Below are 19,273 nucleotides of genomic sequence, written 5' to 3'. Positions count from 1 at the left end.
TTGTGAGAAGAAACGGCAAGATATAACACGCGATACCTACTAAAAGAAATAATATTTAGCTATGAAAGGAGAAAACAGCAATAAAGAAATAAATAAAAGTGTAATCTCTACGTAAATTGAATTATTGCAGAAATTGCACGCACCGTCAAATTGTTGAAATTGTTCGTCTTTCTGACAATATTAACCCGAGACCTACTCTACTGTTAAAGTTTTATACTAAAGTTGGTAAGTCTGTTCAACACGTACCTATTATTTTCTTTATTGTCATAAGCATAATTATATAATTGACCGAAAAAGCAAGTTAAGGAATCTGCTAAAAGGAAAAAGCTCAATACAATTTTCTGACTCAAACTATCAAGACTATTCAGTCGTAGTATCTAACGTACGATTGGAAAAAGTATAGTGAAAAATAAAATTGTATTAATCGCGGTTGATAGTTGTGTGTAGGATGCGGTCGCGACCGCACGGGTTGCCGGTTCGATGTCCAGTGTTCGTGCAGTGAAATTACAGTGAACATTGTTATATGTACTGCGCAGTGAACATAAATTATTTATTGGAAGTTATTTTGAAGGTTTAATCGTAATAAGTAAGTGGTTTTGTTTAATAAGATATTAATATGATAATTTTGTCGTCCTTTGAAAAACTGTACAACAGTATTTTTTCTTTTTTTCAAAAACAGTTTTCACTTCTTTGGCTAAACAGGAAATAATTCGATTTCGGAGAAAAGCATCGTTTTTTAACTGGTTATCTTTAGGTTTTAGGCTAAAGTTCCTTTCAAAAATAATCTACACATTGTTCTAGTCCAATCTGTTTTCATTTAGCACGTACCGGCTCTGTTTTCAAACAGTCAGTCTGCCATATCGCGTTGCCTTGCTGTTTTATAGCTCAAAGTAGGAATTTAAAACTTTCGAGTCAAAGAATAAGGCGAAAAAAAGTGTCAAAGAGGATGTGTTCTACAATTTCATGTTGTCTGTTTTACCAGTATGATTCTTAACTGTTTGATAAATCTTTACAAAAAATTTGGGCACATAAAGCGTATGACAAGATTAGATTTTCTCATATATTCAAAAAGCCTTCATATCCATTTAATTCTACATCAATTCCATAATTACTCGTAAATGACACTACATTTCTAAGACAACAAAAATTAATCCATTTCGCTATTATACTTTTCCATCACCGTTTACACAAAAGCAATCTTTCAAACGCAACCCATAAAAAAGCAAAAACAAGCCGCACAGATTAAAAAAGTGAAATTAAAAAAACGAACTCCGTCATAGATTTTTTAATGCAAAGGTAACGATGGTATACAGCCAGTTATTTCTCCCACCCGGGTGGGAGATAATCAGGAAATATTGCCAGCAATTCATCGCATTTCCCCTCGTGTTTACGAGATCGGGGTAAAGTAACGTACAGATTGAAAAATTGCTGAACATCTGTCGAATGTCCGCCATCTTGGTTATTTTTGTTTTTTTTTTCTTGCTGGCCGTTTTGCGTTGTAGGAATTGATGAGTACAAGTAAATTATAAACGTAGAAGCTATGTTGTTTTGTACTTGTTTTAATCTTAAACTAAAGTGGTTAAGTCAGATTAAAATTTGATAGAAGTAATTAAATATTTTTTTTAAATCTAAGCTTTTATGTTTCATTACTGAAGAGTTAAATCGGGCTGAATAGATGATAAACATGTTTGAATTTTCTCAAAATCTATGTCTATAAGTTGGTAATTGTATCTATATATAATATGTATCTTTCAAGCGTATTTTTTTTATTATCGTACTAAATCTTGCTATACACTGCAGCTTCACTAACTTATAAGGGATGATTCATTATTAACATAGAAAGCATCTAAGGTCTGACTAGCAGCACACCCCAGCTTCGCCTGGGTTAAAAACTTATATAGGTACTTAAATCTATCTCAAAAAGTACTCTATCTCCATTGGAATAAACTGCGTGAAAATTCGTTCGGTAGATTTTGAGTTTAACGGGAACATACAAGCAGACAGAGGAACAGACGTGGCCAGAGGATGTTTATAATATGTAGTGATGAAGACAACTGCATACATACAAACCAGTAGTAAATTAGAAGATAGATATAAAGATGCCATAAAATCTGTCCTTCCTTTAACTATTTCCTATAATCAATTGAAATATTCTGTTTTATGTATAATTTCTTTAAAGACTAAGTAGCAAGGTTGTGCAATATTATAGATTGATTCAATGCCAGTTGGTCTATTAGCATGGGAAACCGACATGTTTGATAATAATGCCAAGGTGAAGCATTTCTTTTTATTGTTCGGTTGCAGACAATGTTCTTTATTGTTTTTTAAGCTTCCGCTTTTTGTAGTAAGATGTTTTGTGGTTTTAGGTGTGGAAGTATAGTAAACAATGTGATTACAAAATAGAGAAATTGAATGAGTCTTTCTTTAGGTAATTGGGTGTTACTGTTTTTGGTGGCAGTTTAATTTATTAAAGCTGGAGTAGAGGCTAGGGTTTTTCAGTAGCAGAAAAGTAGAAGCTTTCTTAAATTCTTTGCAATGAGTTGAAGTATAAAATGATTACCATGACGAACTGTATTGATGTTCTTTTACCAAAATGATTGTATCTGGGGGCACGGTAGTGCCCCCGCAAGTCGAGCAATTAGTTTTTGGGAAACCGTAGCTATACAAAACATAAAAATCCAAGTATGCAAATATAGAGGTACATACTCTAAAAGTAAATTAAGGTTTAGTACAGTAGCCTTTCTTCAGTTAGTTATTCAAAGGTAATTACATTGTACCTACAAAACTTGTTTTTACATAGTCAAGTTAGAAAGAATGTTAGTTCGTGAACTTAGACTATCAATAATGGACAATGTTGGTACAAATCAATACCTACAGTTATTATTGGAGAACTAAACATACTTAGTCAAATTACTTGTACAGTCAATGTTCAATGAATTTTACTTAACAACTCCATTGGTTGAACGAATGGATGGTTATCTGTTAAACAGGTATGTAACATCTTGGTATTCATCGTAACTTACTATCAGGTGAGGTGAGAGACAAATGCCTTATACTCAATTAAATTAAAAAAAGTGCTCAGCTTTTCTAATTAACATAACTAGGTACTTTACAAACTCATTATGATATTTACGAAAAAGGCCTTGAAATTTAATTTGAAGTATATAAATACTGCGACATAATATTATTTACGTAAACTCTCTACGCAAACTCAATAATTACTAAAAATGTTAACAGTGTAAGTTATGGCTTATTTAAGTAGTTTATTCCGCTGACGTGAACTTTACAAAGAAGATAGTACCCTATATTTAGTCCCTGTTTTCAAAATATGTCCTCACCAAACTTAATGAAAATAAAAAGTATAACATTGCTATGGATCTGGTAAGCACTACTCTACTTATTATATTTAACTATAATAATTCACTTTTACTACATGCTTGCATAATTAATTATTATTTTCACTTATAATATAACTGGATGCGGAAAACTCAATTGCCGTAGCAGAAGCTCAGCAATATTATAATTTATGCAGCGTCATTAACCCGTAAAATCATTTGCGAGATATCCTTTGGATTCCATAACGATTCCCTCGCTTCCAAATCGCGTAATTAGAATAATCTATTCTTAAGATTACGCACTTAAGAACACAAAAACTGAAAATTATCCAATCTTGAAACAAACGGTTTTTGGGGAGAAACGCGTTTAATTTTGGGGAAAGGCTGGTTTATTTCTTAACCTTAAAGGTCACACTGTGAAAAATAGGTAGTTTTTGAGACATATTCATATCATTAGAGCTAGTTCCGAGTTTATATATAATGTACGTGTCTTAGCGTTTAAAGCTGTTGTTTATAACCAGTAGTCTGCAGTTGTAATATGTTATAAGTGGCACGGAGACGGACTGAAGGATAAGCCCGAGCGAAAAAGTTGTGAGCGCATTTGCATGTAGGCATGTTATTAATATTATTTTGAGATAATGTTTTGAGAGTATCTTGCTTTTAGTGTGCTGCAACGAATGCAACAGTACGAAATTCACGCTAGCGGAGCCGCACGGGTCAGCTAGTGTGTTATAAGTTAATGGTTTGATGTCTACAAGGCATGTCAAACCAAGATCTTTAGTTCCATAAGCTTACGCTAAGTTTATGATAGTCAGCAATAGAAAAAAGATAGAAGCATAACTTATTTCCAAACGATGTATTAACAGTTCTTCATTTTAGCAAACTATGGCTTCAGTTAATATTAGGAACCCTGTATTTTCAGAGTCTCTTAGTCATATAAAAACGCAACCCCTATCGTCTAGAAGCTTCATTTCAATACCTAGAATTGATTACCAAAATGATATCTTCATCGGCTGTCATTGAAGCATGTCATGTCAATAAAATAACAAGTAGATAATGTTACAATTGCAAGCGTGCAACATGCAACAAATTACCGTGAATCATACACATGGAGTCATAGATAGATAGCTTATTGGAACTGTAGACGATTCTATGAAATGATGAAATACGTGCTCGTCATAGTAGGGCAGGACTTTTGGTTGAATGCATTACTGTGACGTAGTATTTACGGTGAATACGTAGTTACTTGTCATTAATTTATTATTCGTATCAGTTATCTATTATTCGTTGTATTATTAATGTATATATTATGAACTTTAGTACGTATCGGGGTCTAGTTCTAGTTTGACTTATTGTTACAAAGCTTTAAATTACCTGGCATTTTTATCAATTTGTGAGAGTGCGTTTTTAAAATTACAAACATTAGACTACGGAGCTTCAAAGCTGGAAATTACTTCCAAATTATCCCGTTCAAATATCTTTGGATTGCAGGCTAATTCCGATAGATGTTTAAACTACGTCGTAAATAGTAATTCGATTGATCCATGTATAAATATGCGTTTTTAATAAATTATAATTAAATCAAACAAATTATTACTTGTGACAAACTAATTTTCCCTGAAAAAGTGTTATCTTTAAATATAGTGTGTTTTGATATAATACAAAAACCTATATTTTTTAACTGGCGCCCTTTATTTCTCTCTTACTAAATGCCCTAGACAGTCCATAGGTTCAAATGAAACTTATTACCCTAAACATATTAATTTCCTTAAAGAAAAACATTCTTCGAAAAGAAATCTAGCACATCCTACAAGACGTTTCTAGGGCACCTTATATCCATTTTTATAATGGTTTGTGCATGAACTGGATCAGGTCAAAACTATTCCAATAATTAGTTGCCGTTTACATGTGATAGTGTAAATGAATGAAATGTATCAAAATTGATGGGTTTTCAGTCAATATGTTGTGGGTAATTCATATTTTATGGAAGTTAATTACGATTAATTGAATTCTGATTGTTGCTATTAAGGTTTATACGTGATTGTTGTGTGTTTAATTATTTTCTGTAACATTTTTAGGATTTGGTATGTTTCTCCTGTAATCTTTTTTTTTTTGTTCATATTTTTTCTCGTATGAATGTAATAATTAGGAAGTGATCTTGGGTATAACCCATTTAACATATTATTTTTTTAATTTAAATAAGTTGCCCGTGTCTTTCTTCGTTAACTTATTAAAATTCATAATAATCGTTTTATTTTGCTTTGGTAACCTAAATTTTACTAGAGAAAAATTAACATAATAGACAGAGAGAGTTTATTTGATTTCATTCATAACTTTTGTTTGTAGTTTAACTAGAAAACATCGTGATGAAACCTTGCATACCTAAAAATTGTTTATTACATTTATTGAGAACATACAAAGTTCCGCACTTGGCAAGCGTGGTGGACTTAAAGCCTGACCCCTTCCTCGTTTGGGAAGAGACCCTTGCCCAGCAGTGGGACAGTAATGGGCTACAAACTAAAAAAAGCTTGGAAATTACGGTCTTAAGTGAAAAGTTAAACTCGTTAAAGTAGCTATATACCTATAAAAGAACAGGTTCAATGTCCTGTAAGTTTCGTGACTGAAAATCAATGAGTAGTAGACATATTTAGTGCTATCAGTGAAGAGTAACCAATTATTTATATTGATTCGTTTCAACTCTCACCTTACTAAGTGGTCGATATAAAGTTCTAGCAACTAAATCTATTCTCTATCGTTAGAACACTTATTAGGTGGACCTAGTGAAGTATTTTCACTTCAAATTTCAAATTAAGTTGTGGAGAATAATTTTTTTTGACACAAAATTAATTACGAGTATTTAAAGGCACTGAGTAGTTTAAATCAACCAGACCAACATTACTCCCGTCTTCTCTGCTAATGTTATAAATAAAAAAGTTTTTATGTAATTCCGTTTCGATATTAAAACAGCGGATACGACTTTGATCATATTTAGACGATTATTTTAGCTCGACTAAAAATCCTTCGTAGAAGTCTCTAACTCTACAACTAAGTCTCTTTTGCAGCAAAGAAGTGGTCAAGCAAAACTAAACTTCACGCAGACTTAAAGTAAAAAGAATAAAAAAATAATTCCAACAGTTAACATGCAAAATTAAACTCTGTATTCTAACGTCTAAGGTTTAAAATGGGTTGCGGCTCCTCCGGCTCGGCGGTGGCAGTGCGTGAAGAAGCTACGAACGGTGCTACGAAGGCGACAAACGGCGCTGGACTGAATGGACACCATAGAGACGATGGTGACGGAGACGACCTACCCACTGTTGTGCTGCCCGAGACTCCTGTGTTGCCTAAACCTCGTGAGTTGACTTTACTTGACTAACCGTTGTTTCTTTGAATAGATTCATTAGACTAAAAAGTCTCAAAGTTAAATTATCCTTTGTACCTTAGGAATAGGATAAACCATAGGGCTTATTAAAATCCAAAATAATTTATAATTACTGCACAATTTCTTCATTTCAAGACATGTTTTGTTATAAGGGATGGACCTTATTAAACTCAAATTGCAAGAAATGTTTTAATGCCATAAATTGGCTATGGCCATTACATTGATTTATTTTCCAAAACATTAAAAATTGTGTATATTCTTAATATTTTCGAACTAAATGCGAAACGAGATTAAAATGTAGCCGATAATTTTAAAATTTTAGATATCTTAAAATTTTTGGGTGGTTGGGAAATTTTCTTATTTTATCTGTTTATGTATGTTTAAGATAAAATACTGGGAATCCCTCGAAAGCATTCTAACTTCGCGAAAAATAGCCGATATTAGAGTATTCAAGTTTTCAATGTACTCAATAATACTATCGATCAGTTTGACCACCTTACGTCAATATTAATCGATTCGCATCTAATTTTGTTGTTCATGAATTATTGATTTTGAACGTAAATAGAACATGAGGTGATGCACATTGCGTGACTGCTTTAAAGGTTTTTAAAGGCTACTTTAAATATTTAATTACTGTAAATAAGTAATAGCGAACACCTCACATAAATCACTGAAAATAACACAGAAGATATGGGAGGAAATGAAAATGACCTATTGTAATTAACATGACTCAAACATAAAATATTTTCACATTTTATTACTTTTGCAGAGATTTCTTAACATCGTAATTTCTAGGAAAACCTTTGAGATCTTGTACAGGGAACAATTGTTCCACCTTAACTTTATTAAATCGTAAAAACACGAAAACCATCAATTTGGTTTAGAATTTCGACAGAGTGCATTTCAACATATTACCGTTTATTTTTTTTACATTTGAAGCCTGATATATCCAATTAGAGGAGTATCAAAACATAACCACTTTTCTCCCCGTAGTTGACTAGCATATTTTCCGCCTAACATGGGGCACGTACACAAGATTCTATGAATATTCCGCGAAGAATTTAATAACACTTTTCTATTATTGCCAACCATGGGTTTTAATTCTGGCGGTACATATTAAATGTCAAACTTTCGATACTCGATAATTTCAACTGTAGAAAATCGTGCTAAAGAACGTGTTTTCTACGTGCTCATTCATCGTTTACTCTTTCTTCCACAGCCGTAGCATTTGAGATCCCTTTAGAAGAGTTCGATGGTGCTAAGCGTCCGACCACACCGCCGCCTCACCTGCAAAGATTACTCCAGCCTCCTCAGTCCGAGATCAGTCTACCTGATATTGAGGAGAAGTTGGCTGAAGCTGAACAGAGAAGAATGTCTGTAAGTAGTTAATAGTTTATAATTAGTGTTGCAAAAGTATATCTCTAATTAGTGAGTGCTATGGCATATGTATGTATGGTGGAATAACTTTTGATATTTTTATCCTGTCCTGTATTTTGTTGATTTAAGAGAATGTTAATCTGCGATTTCAAGACTCACTAAGGCCATAGAAGTAAAATAAATCATCATCTTAGAAACTAAAATATAATATATGCTGAGGTGAAAATCGTAACTTTGAAGGCTGCATGAATAGTACCTACTATGTATTAATACTCATACTTTGTATAATGTATAGTACGAGCTTAACATAATCCATTCTAGAATGGATGCTGATTTTTGTATACTTGGCACTCAATTACACCAACCAAGGTGACTCAGAAGTAAAGCTATGGATGACTCAAATCAATAAAAAATCGTATGTAAAATCACATCAGCCTTTCCAAATTTCTTACATACAGAGAAATACAGGTAAGTGACAGAGACAAATGCGGCAAACATTTAAACTTACATACGTACGGCAGACGGCATGATAAATACGGTCCCTCGGTAATTTGCGACACGAACTGTCGTAAAAACAGTTTAAAAACGTATTGCTTTTTACAACCGTTATGTAAAGATATTGGGAAACGATTGCCTGGACTGCAATAAATATAACTGTAGAACTGTACCTTGTCATTTGACTTGTAGATACTGTAGTATTAAATAGTGTTGGCTGTTGCTTTAACTACAGCTAGGTATATAACTAGTTAGTTAATATGCATAAAGCACAATAGACATCTATCTAACGAGATTATGTTACAATCGCATGCTGTATGAAAGGCATCACCCACATGTCATTCTTCCGCTGCTGCAAAGACTAAGACCACACTATTGTTTCTAATAAGTTTGCTATGTGGATATATGTACGTCTCATTTTCATGATGATACAGAAGATGTAAGAAGACAATAAATCTCTCAATCTACAAATTTGCTGTAGAGTTTTCCCCTCAATTCCTAATGATATTTTAAAAAGCAATTGGGATTATTTAGGAATACTGAAACTATTACATTTTCGTATATTTATTTTAATAATTCATTGTTTTATATGATATATACAGATCCTACAAGCAAGAGCGGCATCTGCGCAGAAGCGAGCACAAAAGATGACGAGATCGGTTCACGAGATGGATAGACTGGATTCAGAACATGTTGGTATAAATACTTTTACATTACTAAAGTAGATAGAGAAAACCCAGGCACTGTTATAGTATATGACTATGACAGCTAGAGCAAGAGTCCCTGCCTTCCCTTAAAAGAAAATAAAAAAGTTTTACAAGAGTTTCTTGCCAGTTTTTCTCATTGGCACTACCTTCCAATCAGGCGGTAAATTCAAGTTCAAGTGTTAGTAATTAACCTATATTTAAATAAATGATTTGATTTTTATTGAAATGGAAGAGAACTAGGCAAAGGCCTGGAGCCTGCATTCTTTCAGGAATGGTTTATGTAAACTATTCGCAAATAATTGCCCCCCCCCCCCAGTTTTAGAATAAATGATAGGGTCATATATTTGCCAGAATTAAGTAAATGTTATAGTAATCATTCTGTGGTCCTATCAAATTAAGTTACTTCTTTCATAAACATTGTAATAACTTCAAACGATTGCAAAAGACAAGAATGAAACATATCTATAGGTTGCAATATCCAAACCTTGGTAGCTGGTTCAAAGGATTCAATCGAGTTAATTTATACATGGCCCGGGGGATGCCCGTCACAATTAGTGCAAGATGAACGTTTGTGCTCACTCGCTGAAATACAAACAATTGTTGTTTCATCTGCTTCGTGCTTGTTTAACGTTTTGATGATAGTTTTCTGGTTAATATTTTAGTCTGTTATAACTTAAATTGTACGCGGTAACGAGGTTGTGACAACAGCCGGGACCGACTTTTTTCTTACCCTCCGAAGCACGGAGACGCCCAGCTCAAATACCACTATGCGGTCACCCATTTATGGAATGACCGCGCCAAGGCTTGCTTAACCCACAGATCGTTTACCGACCGGTGAGCGCAACTGGCTATGGGCGCCTCAACGAGGTAGCAATTGATAACAACGATTAATGCTTTCAATATAATATTCTTTGCGTTACGTCACATAAAATACGATCCTTAAATAGCATAATTAAATAGGAAGTACATAGCTATTCCTTGTGGAAATTGAAAAACACACACATGTTCTTTACCACGTGTAGCTCCGATTTCCTCAACACCATTTCCCTGTAAACCGATGCTATTGAGTAACTGCTGTTATTTGATAAGAAAAAAATGACCACTACACCAAACTATTATGATTCGGATAATCGTGAGCAACTATGAGGTATTGCGTGCAGTTATCGAATCGCATAAAAAACTTGAGACATAATCTTAGGAGACGAACAGAGTTTGGTAACATACTAGGAATATCGCTCATCCGGAGCGACAGTGACGTAACTGCAAAAAAACGAAAATGACTTAATTATACCAAAATTATCCTTAATCAATCTCCGTTGGAAATTTCTCGTTAGAGTGAAGAGAGAGTGAGTAGAAATATTCCTTTTTGGCGCGCGAATACTGTGCGACCACAACGGAATATAACAACTTAAAAACGGTGTAGTGTATTTACAAATTTGCAGTTACGTCACTGTCACATATTTAACGGTACAGGTATTGTTAACAAGTGAATGTTTTATACACCTCTACGCTCGAATAAAGCAAGCGTGTAAATACAGAACGTTTCCTATCTTAAATTTCAAAGTACTTTCATATTAATCGTGGCGCTTATCTTTTCCAGGAACATCCCGAAGCGAAGCACGTGACGAACACACTAACAATCCCTCCCGAGCCGGGAGTGTGCGAGGATAAGAACATTTGATAGAATTATAACTTTTATATTATGTACTACTCATACATCGTGCCGTCTCACTCACACTACGTATTGAATAAGTTTGATTTAAAGGAAGTTCCGTCCCACAATTAAGTTTTGTTTGATGCAACATCTTTGCACTTTGCATTGACTGACAAGCCATGAAATAGCTTTTTTACATGCTTATTGTCTACGTTTCATGCCGAAAGACATTTAAAATAATTCGACACAATAAACGTTTTGTGTCGAAAATAATCAACCCTACAAAAAATAATGGAATTTACATCCGATTTTAGTACCAATAAGCTACTTCGTCATCGTCATCAAAATCTCCCCAAATAAATTACAATAAGTAAAGTATCTCACTTATTTTTACGCTCCATGTCATCTTGATAGATAAAAGGTATAAAATCCCGGGAGTGATGCAAAGTGCAGGGTTGTGAGTGTTATTCAAGCTGAGTGCATACTGCACTATATTATATGAACGTTACTGTAATGCAATGAAATGCGGAAAAACTATAAATAACCCAATGAACGAGTGGTGTAAGGTACTTAAATCCACCAGATTATTGAAATAGGACTTGTCTTCACATGTATGTATATATATGTCCATGTCCAGTAATTGTATTGTTAACATAACTCGGACGTCGTTAAAAGTAAAGTTCTTAAACTGCGGAAAATCCTGAAGAAATTATATAAACAATACAGTAAGCTAGCCTGTGTACTCATAATGGTTGTTTTTAAAACTTCCAGACGAGCTTTACGTCTTGTGACAAATCCTATGCTTAACTTGATTCTACCTATACCTATGGGAATCCATAGGTATAGGTAGAATCTAGAGAACACCACGATCCACACAAGATTGCACTACAAGATATTATCTAAATAGAACAAAGGTATCAAAATATTACCTAGTATGTCTATGTAAACTATCTCCGAAATCTTAAAGAGGATTGATCATTCTTTCTTGCAAATAGACATCATTGCAGGACGGGCAGATTCAAGCAAATTGCTTCATAATAGGAAGTTTGCGTTCTTCCGAGTTCCATTATATTACGGTCACTAATACTATATCATGTCTTTGTCGATAGAATTTGTAACACATAAAGTAGCATTTTACGATATCAGTAATATTATCTATCTAAATTGACTTGAGTTTTTGTCTTAAAATCTTTGGCAATCTATTCGGTCGAAATATCTGTCAAGAATTCGATTACTAGGTATTAGAAGCAATTCAGAATATGATTGTCTATTATAATCGTAAGTTTTCTTTTGCAAATTCTATCGACTTTGAGATGACACTCTACATAAGTCATTAGTATAAGTTTTCTAATAATTAATTTTAATATTCCTAATGTGCAATATTGTCTATTCTCACGTGATACTTTTGTGATTCTCAAAATAAATACGTTTTTGCATTGACACTTGTTTCATTACACTCAACACTGTTTAGTTTTTAGAGTGCCCTACGATCGTTTGGTGGGTTAGACTTCTTGAAATTAATTGTATTAAGATATTAAATAATGAAAATGTTTGGGTGTTATTATAGTTTACTGTACTAGGTAGTGCGTTAAACATACAGTTCTACGAACCTTGAAATAAAATTTAAAAAAATCGTTTCCTAATATAAAAAAAAACAAATCATTCTATCTACGTCTTCGGGTCGCAAACTGTCCTTTGTCTAATTTCATCCAAATCTATTTTGCCATTTTCACTGACTATCAAACACTTTGACATTTATAATATCACTAAAGATATATCACACACGAAATAAATTTCCAAAATAATTGCTCCCTACATTTTTGAATACCAAGTCAAAAGTTTTCAGCTGGCAGCACACGGATAGCACTTTAAATAATCCATTCCAAGTCGACCTGTTTCCTTTTCAGCTAACATTTAATTCTCGGACACGAGCTAGACAGGGACAATGAATAATAAATGTACCTCCGTGTTACCTTTAACGGGGAACACAGATACGCGCTTTTGTTATTCTACCCTGTAGAAAAAGCTGCGTAAACTGAAATATAACAGAATAAGTATGAAAATCAATTCTGAAGGGCGTTTCCATATAGCTAATAGCTATTGACAGATGTGTGAAAAACTGGTCAGTGCTCCTAATGTGTTCTGTCAGAACTATATTTTACTGTTACTTGTGTATCTTACTAATAATCATAAACGTCGTGTAAGCTCTGTAGCTCGATTTTCTACTACTATCAACTACTGACAACCACCTTGTCATCGATAAATTTTGTATGAAAATCTGATCAGCGCCTCTGACTGGCGTCATAGGAATTATTCTGGAAGTACATTCTAAATGCCAAAATTACGATTTTCGACAGTACCGACTGTACAGAATCTACTGATTTGTTAAACAGTGCTTTGTCACTTAAAAAAAATATTGGAACTGTGTAATCAAATATGAGTGAATAGACGAAACACTGTACAACTAATAAGAGTGGCAGTGTCGGTAGTTAATAGCATCGATTTTAGGAAATCGCACTACTACAGTCCAGAATTCGGAATAAAGTGACTTCAACAGTCGGGTCTAATTACTGGAAAGTTTCTAGACTGGTTCAGATCTAGACTAACCGATACCCTATCGTAAGTTGATGCAGCAGGAGAACTAATTTGAAGAATACATTTAGTGGTTATTTTCTATATATCTTTACAAAAGAGACATATTCAGTGTCATATCAATGCTACTATATATGTTTGTTCAGTACACCCGTTAAAAGAATTAAATTATGCATCAAATAAAATTAAACAGGTTATTTCAACTTTCGACGAAATAAATTTTCAGTAGTAGTATTTTCCTGAAAGAGTCACAAATATTATATTGAACAAAAACACTTATGTTTTTGAGCTTTTCTTTGTTCCAAATGTTCTAATGTATCGTTCCCTGTACATGTACAGAGGCACAAAAGTACGTAGTTGTACATTAATATGTGAATCAGAAGGAAAAAGGATTTCGTTGGGTTACCGCATATAAGAAAGGTCATTAAAAATGTACTGATGTTTTATACAGAGGAAATCTTTTGAAAGACATTATATTGCGGTGCTTCGTGAGGTTTTACTTGGTTTTTGTGGATTCTTTTTTAATATAGATATTAAAACACATAGAATAAATGTATAATTTGGACCAGTTTCTCGACTTCTAATCTAGGCACAAATAATGAAATGAAATGAAATGAAAATGAAATGACTAACCATCACTTATCTAGATAACATCATTATAGAAACATTGCTAATTTATTCTGCAATTATAATTATTGGAAGTAACACACAATAAACATCAAATTTAACTAGACCCGCAGCTTCAATTTGCCGATTGCAATTCTGCACCCGCTGCGCTAATTTATAGCGGTTTAGATCACCATAACCACTGCACTAGGACTATTAACCAAACAACAAAATTGACAAATATAATATCTATCTGTCTCAGATTAAGCCCATGTCTACCCAATGTTGTACAAAGGCCTCCCCCCCAGTACGCCATTTTTTACGTTCCTGCAAATCTATGAGACTAGTGCAGGATTACTGCAGTCCTACTCATTTCACATAGTAAAAAATACAAACATACAAATAAGTACCACCCCAACTAGATGTAAAATACAGCTATACAATCATACAATGCTATATAACATTACCGAATATCCCAGAACTAAGTTGTAAGCGAGTCTTGATGGCTGCCACTCGGCGCTTCATATTTAGCCCCAACTTACATAACTGGATAGATTCAACTGCAACTTTAGATATTTGGTTAGTTTGGAAATAGGACTGGATATTAAATATAGTATGTTATTTGCGGGTATGTCTTTATGGTGTAGCTGTAGTGAATGTAATTGTCGTTAAGAGGTCTTTTTTTAAAAGTGTTTGAAAAGTTGGACAAGTATTTTTTTCAGTAGAATAATCGATGATGGAAGTCCAAACATGTATTTATATTAATAAAAATGAATCGTGCAAATGTATGTATGCGCATAACCTTGGAGCAGGATAAATATATATTTTTTAATGTATTTGCAATTCTCAAGATAAGGCTCTTAAGGGATCAAGGGGATCCAAATCCCACGGGAATGGGATCAATAACATAAAATTTTGCTATATACTCTGACGTCGGGCCGAGCCGCTTATAGGTTATATTTATACTGGACATAGTATATCTAAATAATACAAAAACACAAAACTCGTCCTTAAAAGCTGTTCTGAAACAGCTGGTGAGAGTTTTTTACGTGTTGGCCCTACCCGGTATTTAAACTCGAGACCTATGCGTGACAGTTGCACACACTGATGCATATATTGTAGGACAGTCGCTGATTGCTATAACAGTGAAAAACTGACAAAAATATCCAAAAACCTCTCCTAAACAAAATCATTGAGTCAACAGTGTCATATAACAGGTCATAATTACAAGTAAGGTTCATCAGAACAAACGCGGTCGAGTAATGGTGGGCTCTCAACCTGCGTCCCCCAATAATTACGTTATTATAACATTATGACGTCATTATTTGTGGCTATGTGATACTTAATATGGTGTGAGTAAGATACGTACAATATTAATAATGGTATATTTTTCTAGGTACAAAGTTAAAAAGATTGTTTTGTAAAAATTCTAAAAAGTAATGTGGCTGCATCGGGTACCAACCTCTTTTATTTATCTCGCATTTTTTAAAGACGCTATGTAAATTTTCTTTGTGTTGTGTATAAATAATCAAATACGTTGAAAAGTTATGTAGGTTTAAACATATTCTCACTATAAAGGACATACAGGTATATAAACAATACAGTGACTATCATCAACGCAGTACCAAGCAAACCTTTATCTACTATCAACGCGAATTTCTTAAATAGAACATTAGCAGACCTCAGCATTTCGTAAAGTCAGCATTCAAAAATAAATTAAAAGCCCTTTTTCTCAAAAACTCCGTGATCTTTTGGGCACAGGAAAAAGGGGAGCGTTTGGCGACGCCTAGCGTAATTGAAAATTTCCGGGACTTTCCTAAATTAATATCGAAATGAAAGAACAACATTGGATGTATCATTTTATCTTTCCGTTCTGTGAAAACACGTTTACGATGCGAAGGAAATAATTAGTACGTTATACAACCTCATAAATAACATAATATCACGACTGTTATATTTAGAACCGTCTAAATTGACAGCAAATTTACATTTTGATAATTAGAGAAGTTAATTAATCATTAATATAGAGTAGATAAAATCTTTATGTTTGTCTGTTAGGCTTTAATGGCTAAAGATCTGTACCGATTTGCATTAAATTTTACTTGGAGATCAATTATTGATTTTCTTTTCGGATAAATTTATCTATAATAATATTATAAAGCAGACGAGTTTGTTTGTTTGAACGCGCTAATCTCAGGAACTACTGGTCCGATTTAAATGTTAACAATAAAAAATGTTTCGGAAACGGGGAAAATTTTGACCCTGACCAACTTTGCTTGCGTCACATAAGAGAGAATTCTTATGTGACGCAAGCAAAGTTGGTCAGCTAGTTATTAAATAAAGACAAAATCCCGGACCCTAGCTAAGATGTCGAACTATTGCTATATGACTGCAAGTTAGTAACTAAATACAAAAGGAAAGGTATAATAAAGAAATCATTTTAAATACAATGGAAATTATTTTATTTCTCAAACATTTAAGGTGATGTTGAATAAATATGAACGAAAATGCTTTTAGATATTCCAGCAAAATATAAATTATATTAGTAGATAAAAATAAATAATTATGAATAGTTATTTAACAATACATATAGATAAAATTACTGAAATTTATTCTTAGGAAATATATATAATTACAATATTTAGCAATTAAAGAATCTGAATTTATAAATAGGGTAGTTGACTGGGTTAATGAAAAGTTTTGTAGGTAATTTGTACTCGTAAAAAGTTCATCCAAAATGTCCATGCGATGCCATTTCTTTGAAAAAAAAAATGTTTGCTCGAAATTATTGCATACTGAAGCATTATATTAGGCAGTCCAAATGCAAAATTGTGACGTCACTATGTCGTATTTCTATACAAAAATGTGTTTTTGAAATTTTAGTGGTAGTCAACTACCCTTTTAAAATGGGGTTATGCAGAATTAATTCACCCCATTAATAATAACATGTTCGTTCCAATTCAAAGACGGTCCTACAGGCCCTTCAGCTTTGAGGGTTCCCCAAGGAGGCGTGCACCCGAATATTCTGCTAGCTCTCGCAGTGACGTCATAGATGGAGAGACTGTTCTGCCACAACTGGTAGGAGACGATCACTGTGTTTGTAGCCTTGTTGAATTTCACTGATGGATTCGAGATCAGGTTGTCCACTTGAACCCTCACGTATTGCAGGCTGTAGCATACTGGCACCTGAAAAAATACTTGTAGTTTAAAAAAATGGACGTTCGTAACAGCCCAGTTATTTACATACATAATATCACGCCTTCTTCCTATGGCAGTGACCAAAGAACGCCACATGGTATGATCCTTACAAACTTCCTCTGCTTCACGCGTGTGTAGATATTAATAAAATATACTACTGCACTAGAGAAAATAAAGATAGGTATACACTTCACATCGGCGACGTCTTGAATAAAGGTCAGGTAACTACTCGTAACCGGCGGTCTTGTATGGCAGATGTATGGATGTGAATGAAGCAAATAAAGATTGTAGGGACGATCTACACAAACGAGCGGTGTTCACACCCCGAGAGATTATCTTAGAAATATTTAAGTCAAAGGTGACTGAGTGACATAACGATCTATCAACAAAACCCCAAACCACTGGACGAATCGGGCTGGCATGCAGGTAGATCTTATTCCATAGGCATCCGCTAATAAAAGACTTTTGATGAATTCTATTCCCAAGGGGCAACAATGGGGTTGGAAGTCTGTATGAAAATTCTGTCCTAAATCACAAAACACGTGGACGAACACGCGGGCAAAAGCCAGATTCATATAATTAGTATGCATACTTACAGTGAAAGATATATATTTGACTTTCTCTATCAAAGATATCTCTCCGTGACGATGGGCCACTACTTCGAGGCTAGGGTGATCTTTACCAAACTCGAACACCACACAGAGAGCATTCTGTGCCAGAAACAACACGCAAACAACCAAAATAGTTTGAGAACTCATTGTATTAAGTTAATAAAGTAATCTTACATCTTATATAGGAGAGTGATAATGGTGGGTAATGATTATTTTAATTTAGTTCTGTGTATAAACTAATTATCTACAGCTGACATTATGGATCGCTAATTTAATTAGTTATTTTCGCGTCGTTTTTTTTAATTAGTTTCGCGTCGATTTGATTCTCCTATTGGTTTCGGTAATTAACAGAAAATACAATATTTTGTACTGTCGTTCTAAGCCCTTTCATACTAGCGTTGTACGTTTTACGAACGTACATATACGCACTGCAGACACCGCGATCACGCGACGCGTGCGTAGCGTTATCGCAACGCTTTCTCGCGGTGCAGTCGTCGCTCAATTTTATTAGACGTTTAATTAGCGGCGGCTGCGGTGCGTTTATGTTCATTAAACATCACTGCTCAAACGTAAGTGTGAAAGGGCCTTACGAATAAAATAAAGAACAATGGCAAAAAAATCACTTATATTTTTTGAGCGTCTACGAATCTCAATATTACCAATGTAATTTATTAATTATCGTATGAATTTCAGGAATATCAGTTTTACTTCTGATGGCGACATTTAAAAGATTAAACAAAAAGTAATAAATTGACTATCTAAAAATGATTCTCCATTTCCTTTAGATAAAAAAATGTTGCCATTCGGTACCTTGTTGTTTAATAAGAAGATTTATGTTGTCTTTGTCTACCTAATTGTTTAAATAACTAAATAGTCTTCAACGTGAAATATATTGTTATGACAAGTTATTAAAAACAGTGACTAATAAACTAAAAACTTCTCATTTATTTTGATCATACAAAGATATATTTACAGTCAACAGAGATATTTTAGTAGTACTACGTTTTTAAAGTATGGTAACTTTTCTGCTTCGGTTAGGTTTGATTGTTTGACGTTGACGTTTGGTGATTCTTGGTATTGCTGTGCTGTTGTGCTTTGCGTTTACTATTGCTTTTTCGTACCTATTTTCAAACAACTCGGACTTACTGAGGATTTCTGCTCTATTTGTTAACCCTGCATCTCTAACGGATTTCGATTTGGATTGCATGTACGTGACTTCTACTGATTCATCAAGGACGTTCCCTTGCTTTTTGGACTTAGTGAACTAGTCTAACACTTCTTCAAGGATGGAAAGTCGTGTTAGACTGACTCGCATTTCG

At 33.9% G+C, this 19,273-nt stretch overlaps 2 protein-coding genes across 3 annotated transcripts; one reads left to right on the top strand and one right to left on the bottom strand.

The window, feature by feature from the left end:
* The first annotated feature begins 447 nt into the window (after positions 1–447).
* On the top strand, positions 448–12,064 carry LOC142976087 (uncharacterized). 2 transcript variants are annotated; one of them, XM_076119310.1, is made up of 5 exons: positions 448–586; positions 6,510–6,685; positions 7,934–8,091; positions 9,189–9,282; positions 10,894–12,064. In XM_076119310.1, the coding sequence occupies exons 2-5, from the start codon at positions 6,517–6,519 to the stop codon at positions 10,962–10,964; spliced, it is 492 nt and encodes a 163-aa protein (XP_075975425.1). In that variant the 5' UTR covers positions 448–586; positions 6,510–6,516; the 3' UTR covers positions 10,965–12,064. The 2 variants fall into 2 exon arrangements, with proteins under 2 accessions (XP_075975425.1, XP_075975424.1); XM_076119309.1 differs by having other exon boundaries at positions 9,189–9,278; positions 10,894–11,312.
* Positions 12,065–16,833: 4,769 nt separating this feature from the next.
* Positions 16,834–18,123, bottom strand: LOC142976023 (uncharacterized). Its single transcript, XM_076119212.1, has 2 exons — positions 17,940–18,123; positions 16,834–17,331 (listed from the first exon to the last, which is right to left on the bottom strand). The coding sequence occupies exons 1-2, from the start codon at positions 18,099–18,101 to the stop codon at positions 17,068–17,070; spliced, it is 426 nt and encodes a 141-aa protein (XP_075975327.1). The 5' UTR covers positions 18,102–18,123; the 3' UTR covers positions 16,834–17,067.
* Positions 18,124–19,273: the final 1,150 nt, after the last annotated feature.

This window comes from Anticarsia gemmatalis, chromosome 10, assembly GCF_050436995.1.
Source record: "Anticarsia gemmatalis isolate Benzon Research Colony breed Stoneville strain chromosome 10, ilAntGemm2 primary, whole genome shotgun sequence".
Taxonomy (NCBI): Eukaryota; Metazoa; Arthropoda; class Insecta; order Lepidoptera; family Erebidae; genus Anticarsia; species Anticarsia gemmatalis.
Note: the sequence above shows the minus strand (reverse complement) of the source record. Positions and strands in the feature narration are given on the sequence as shown.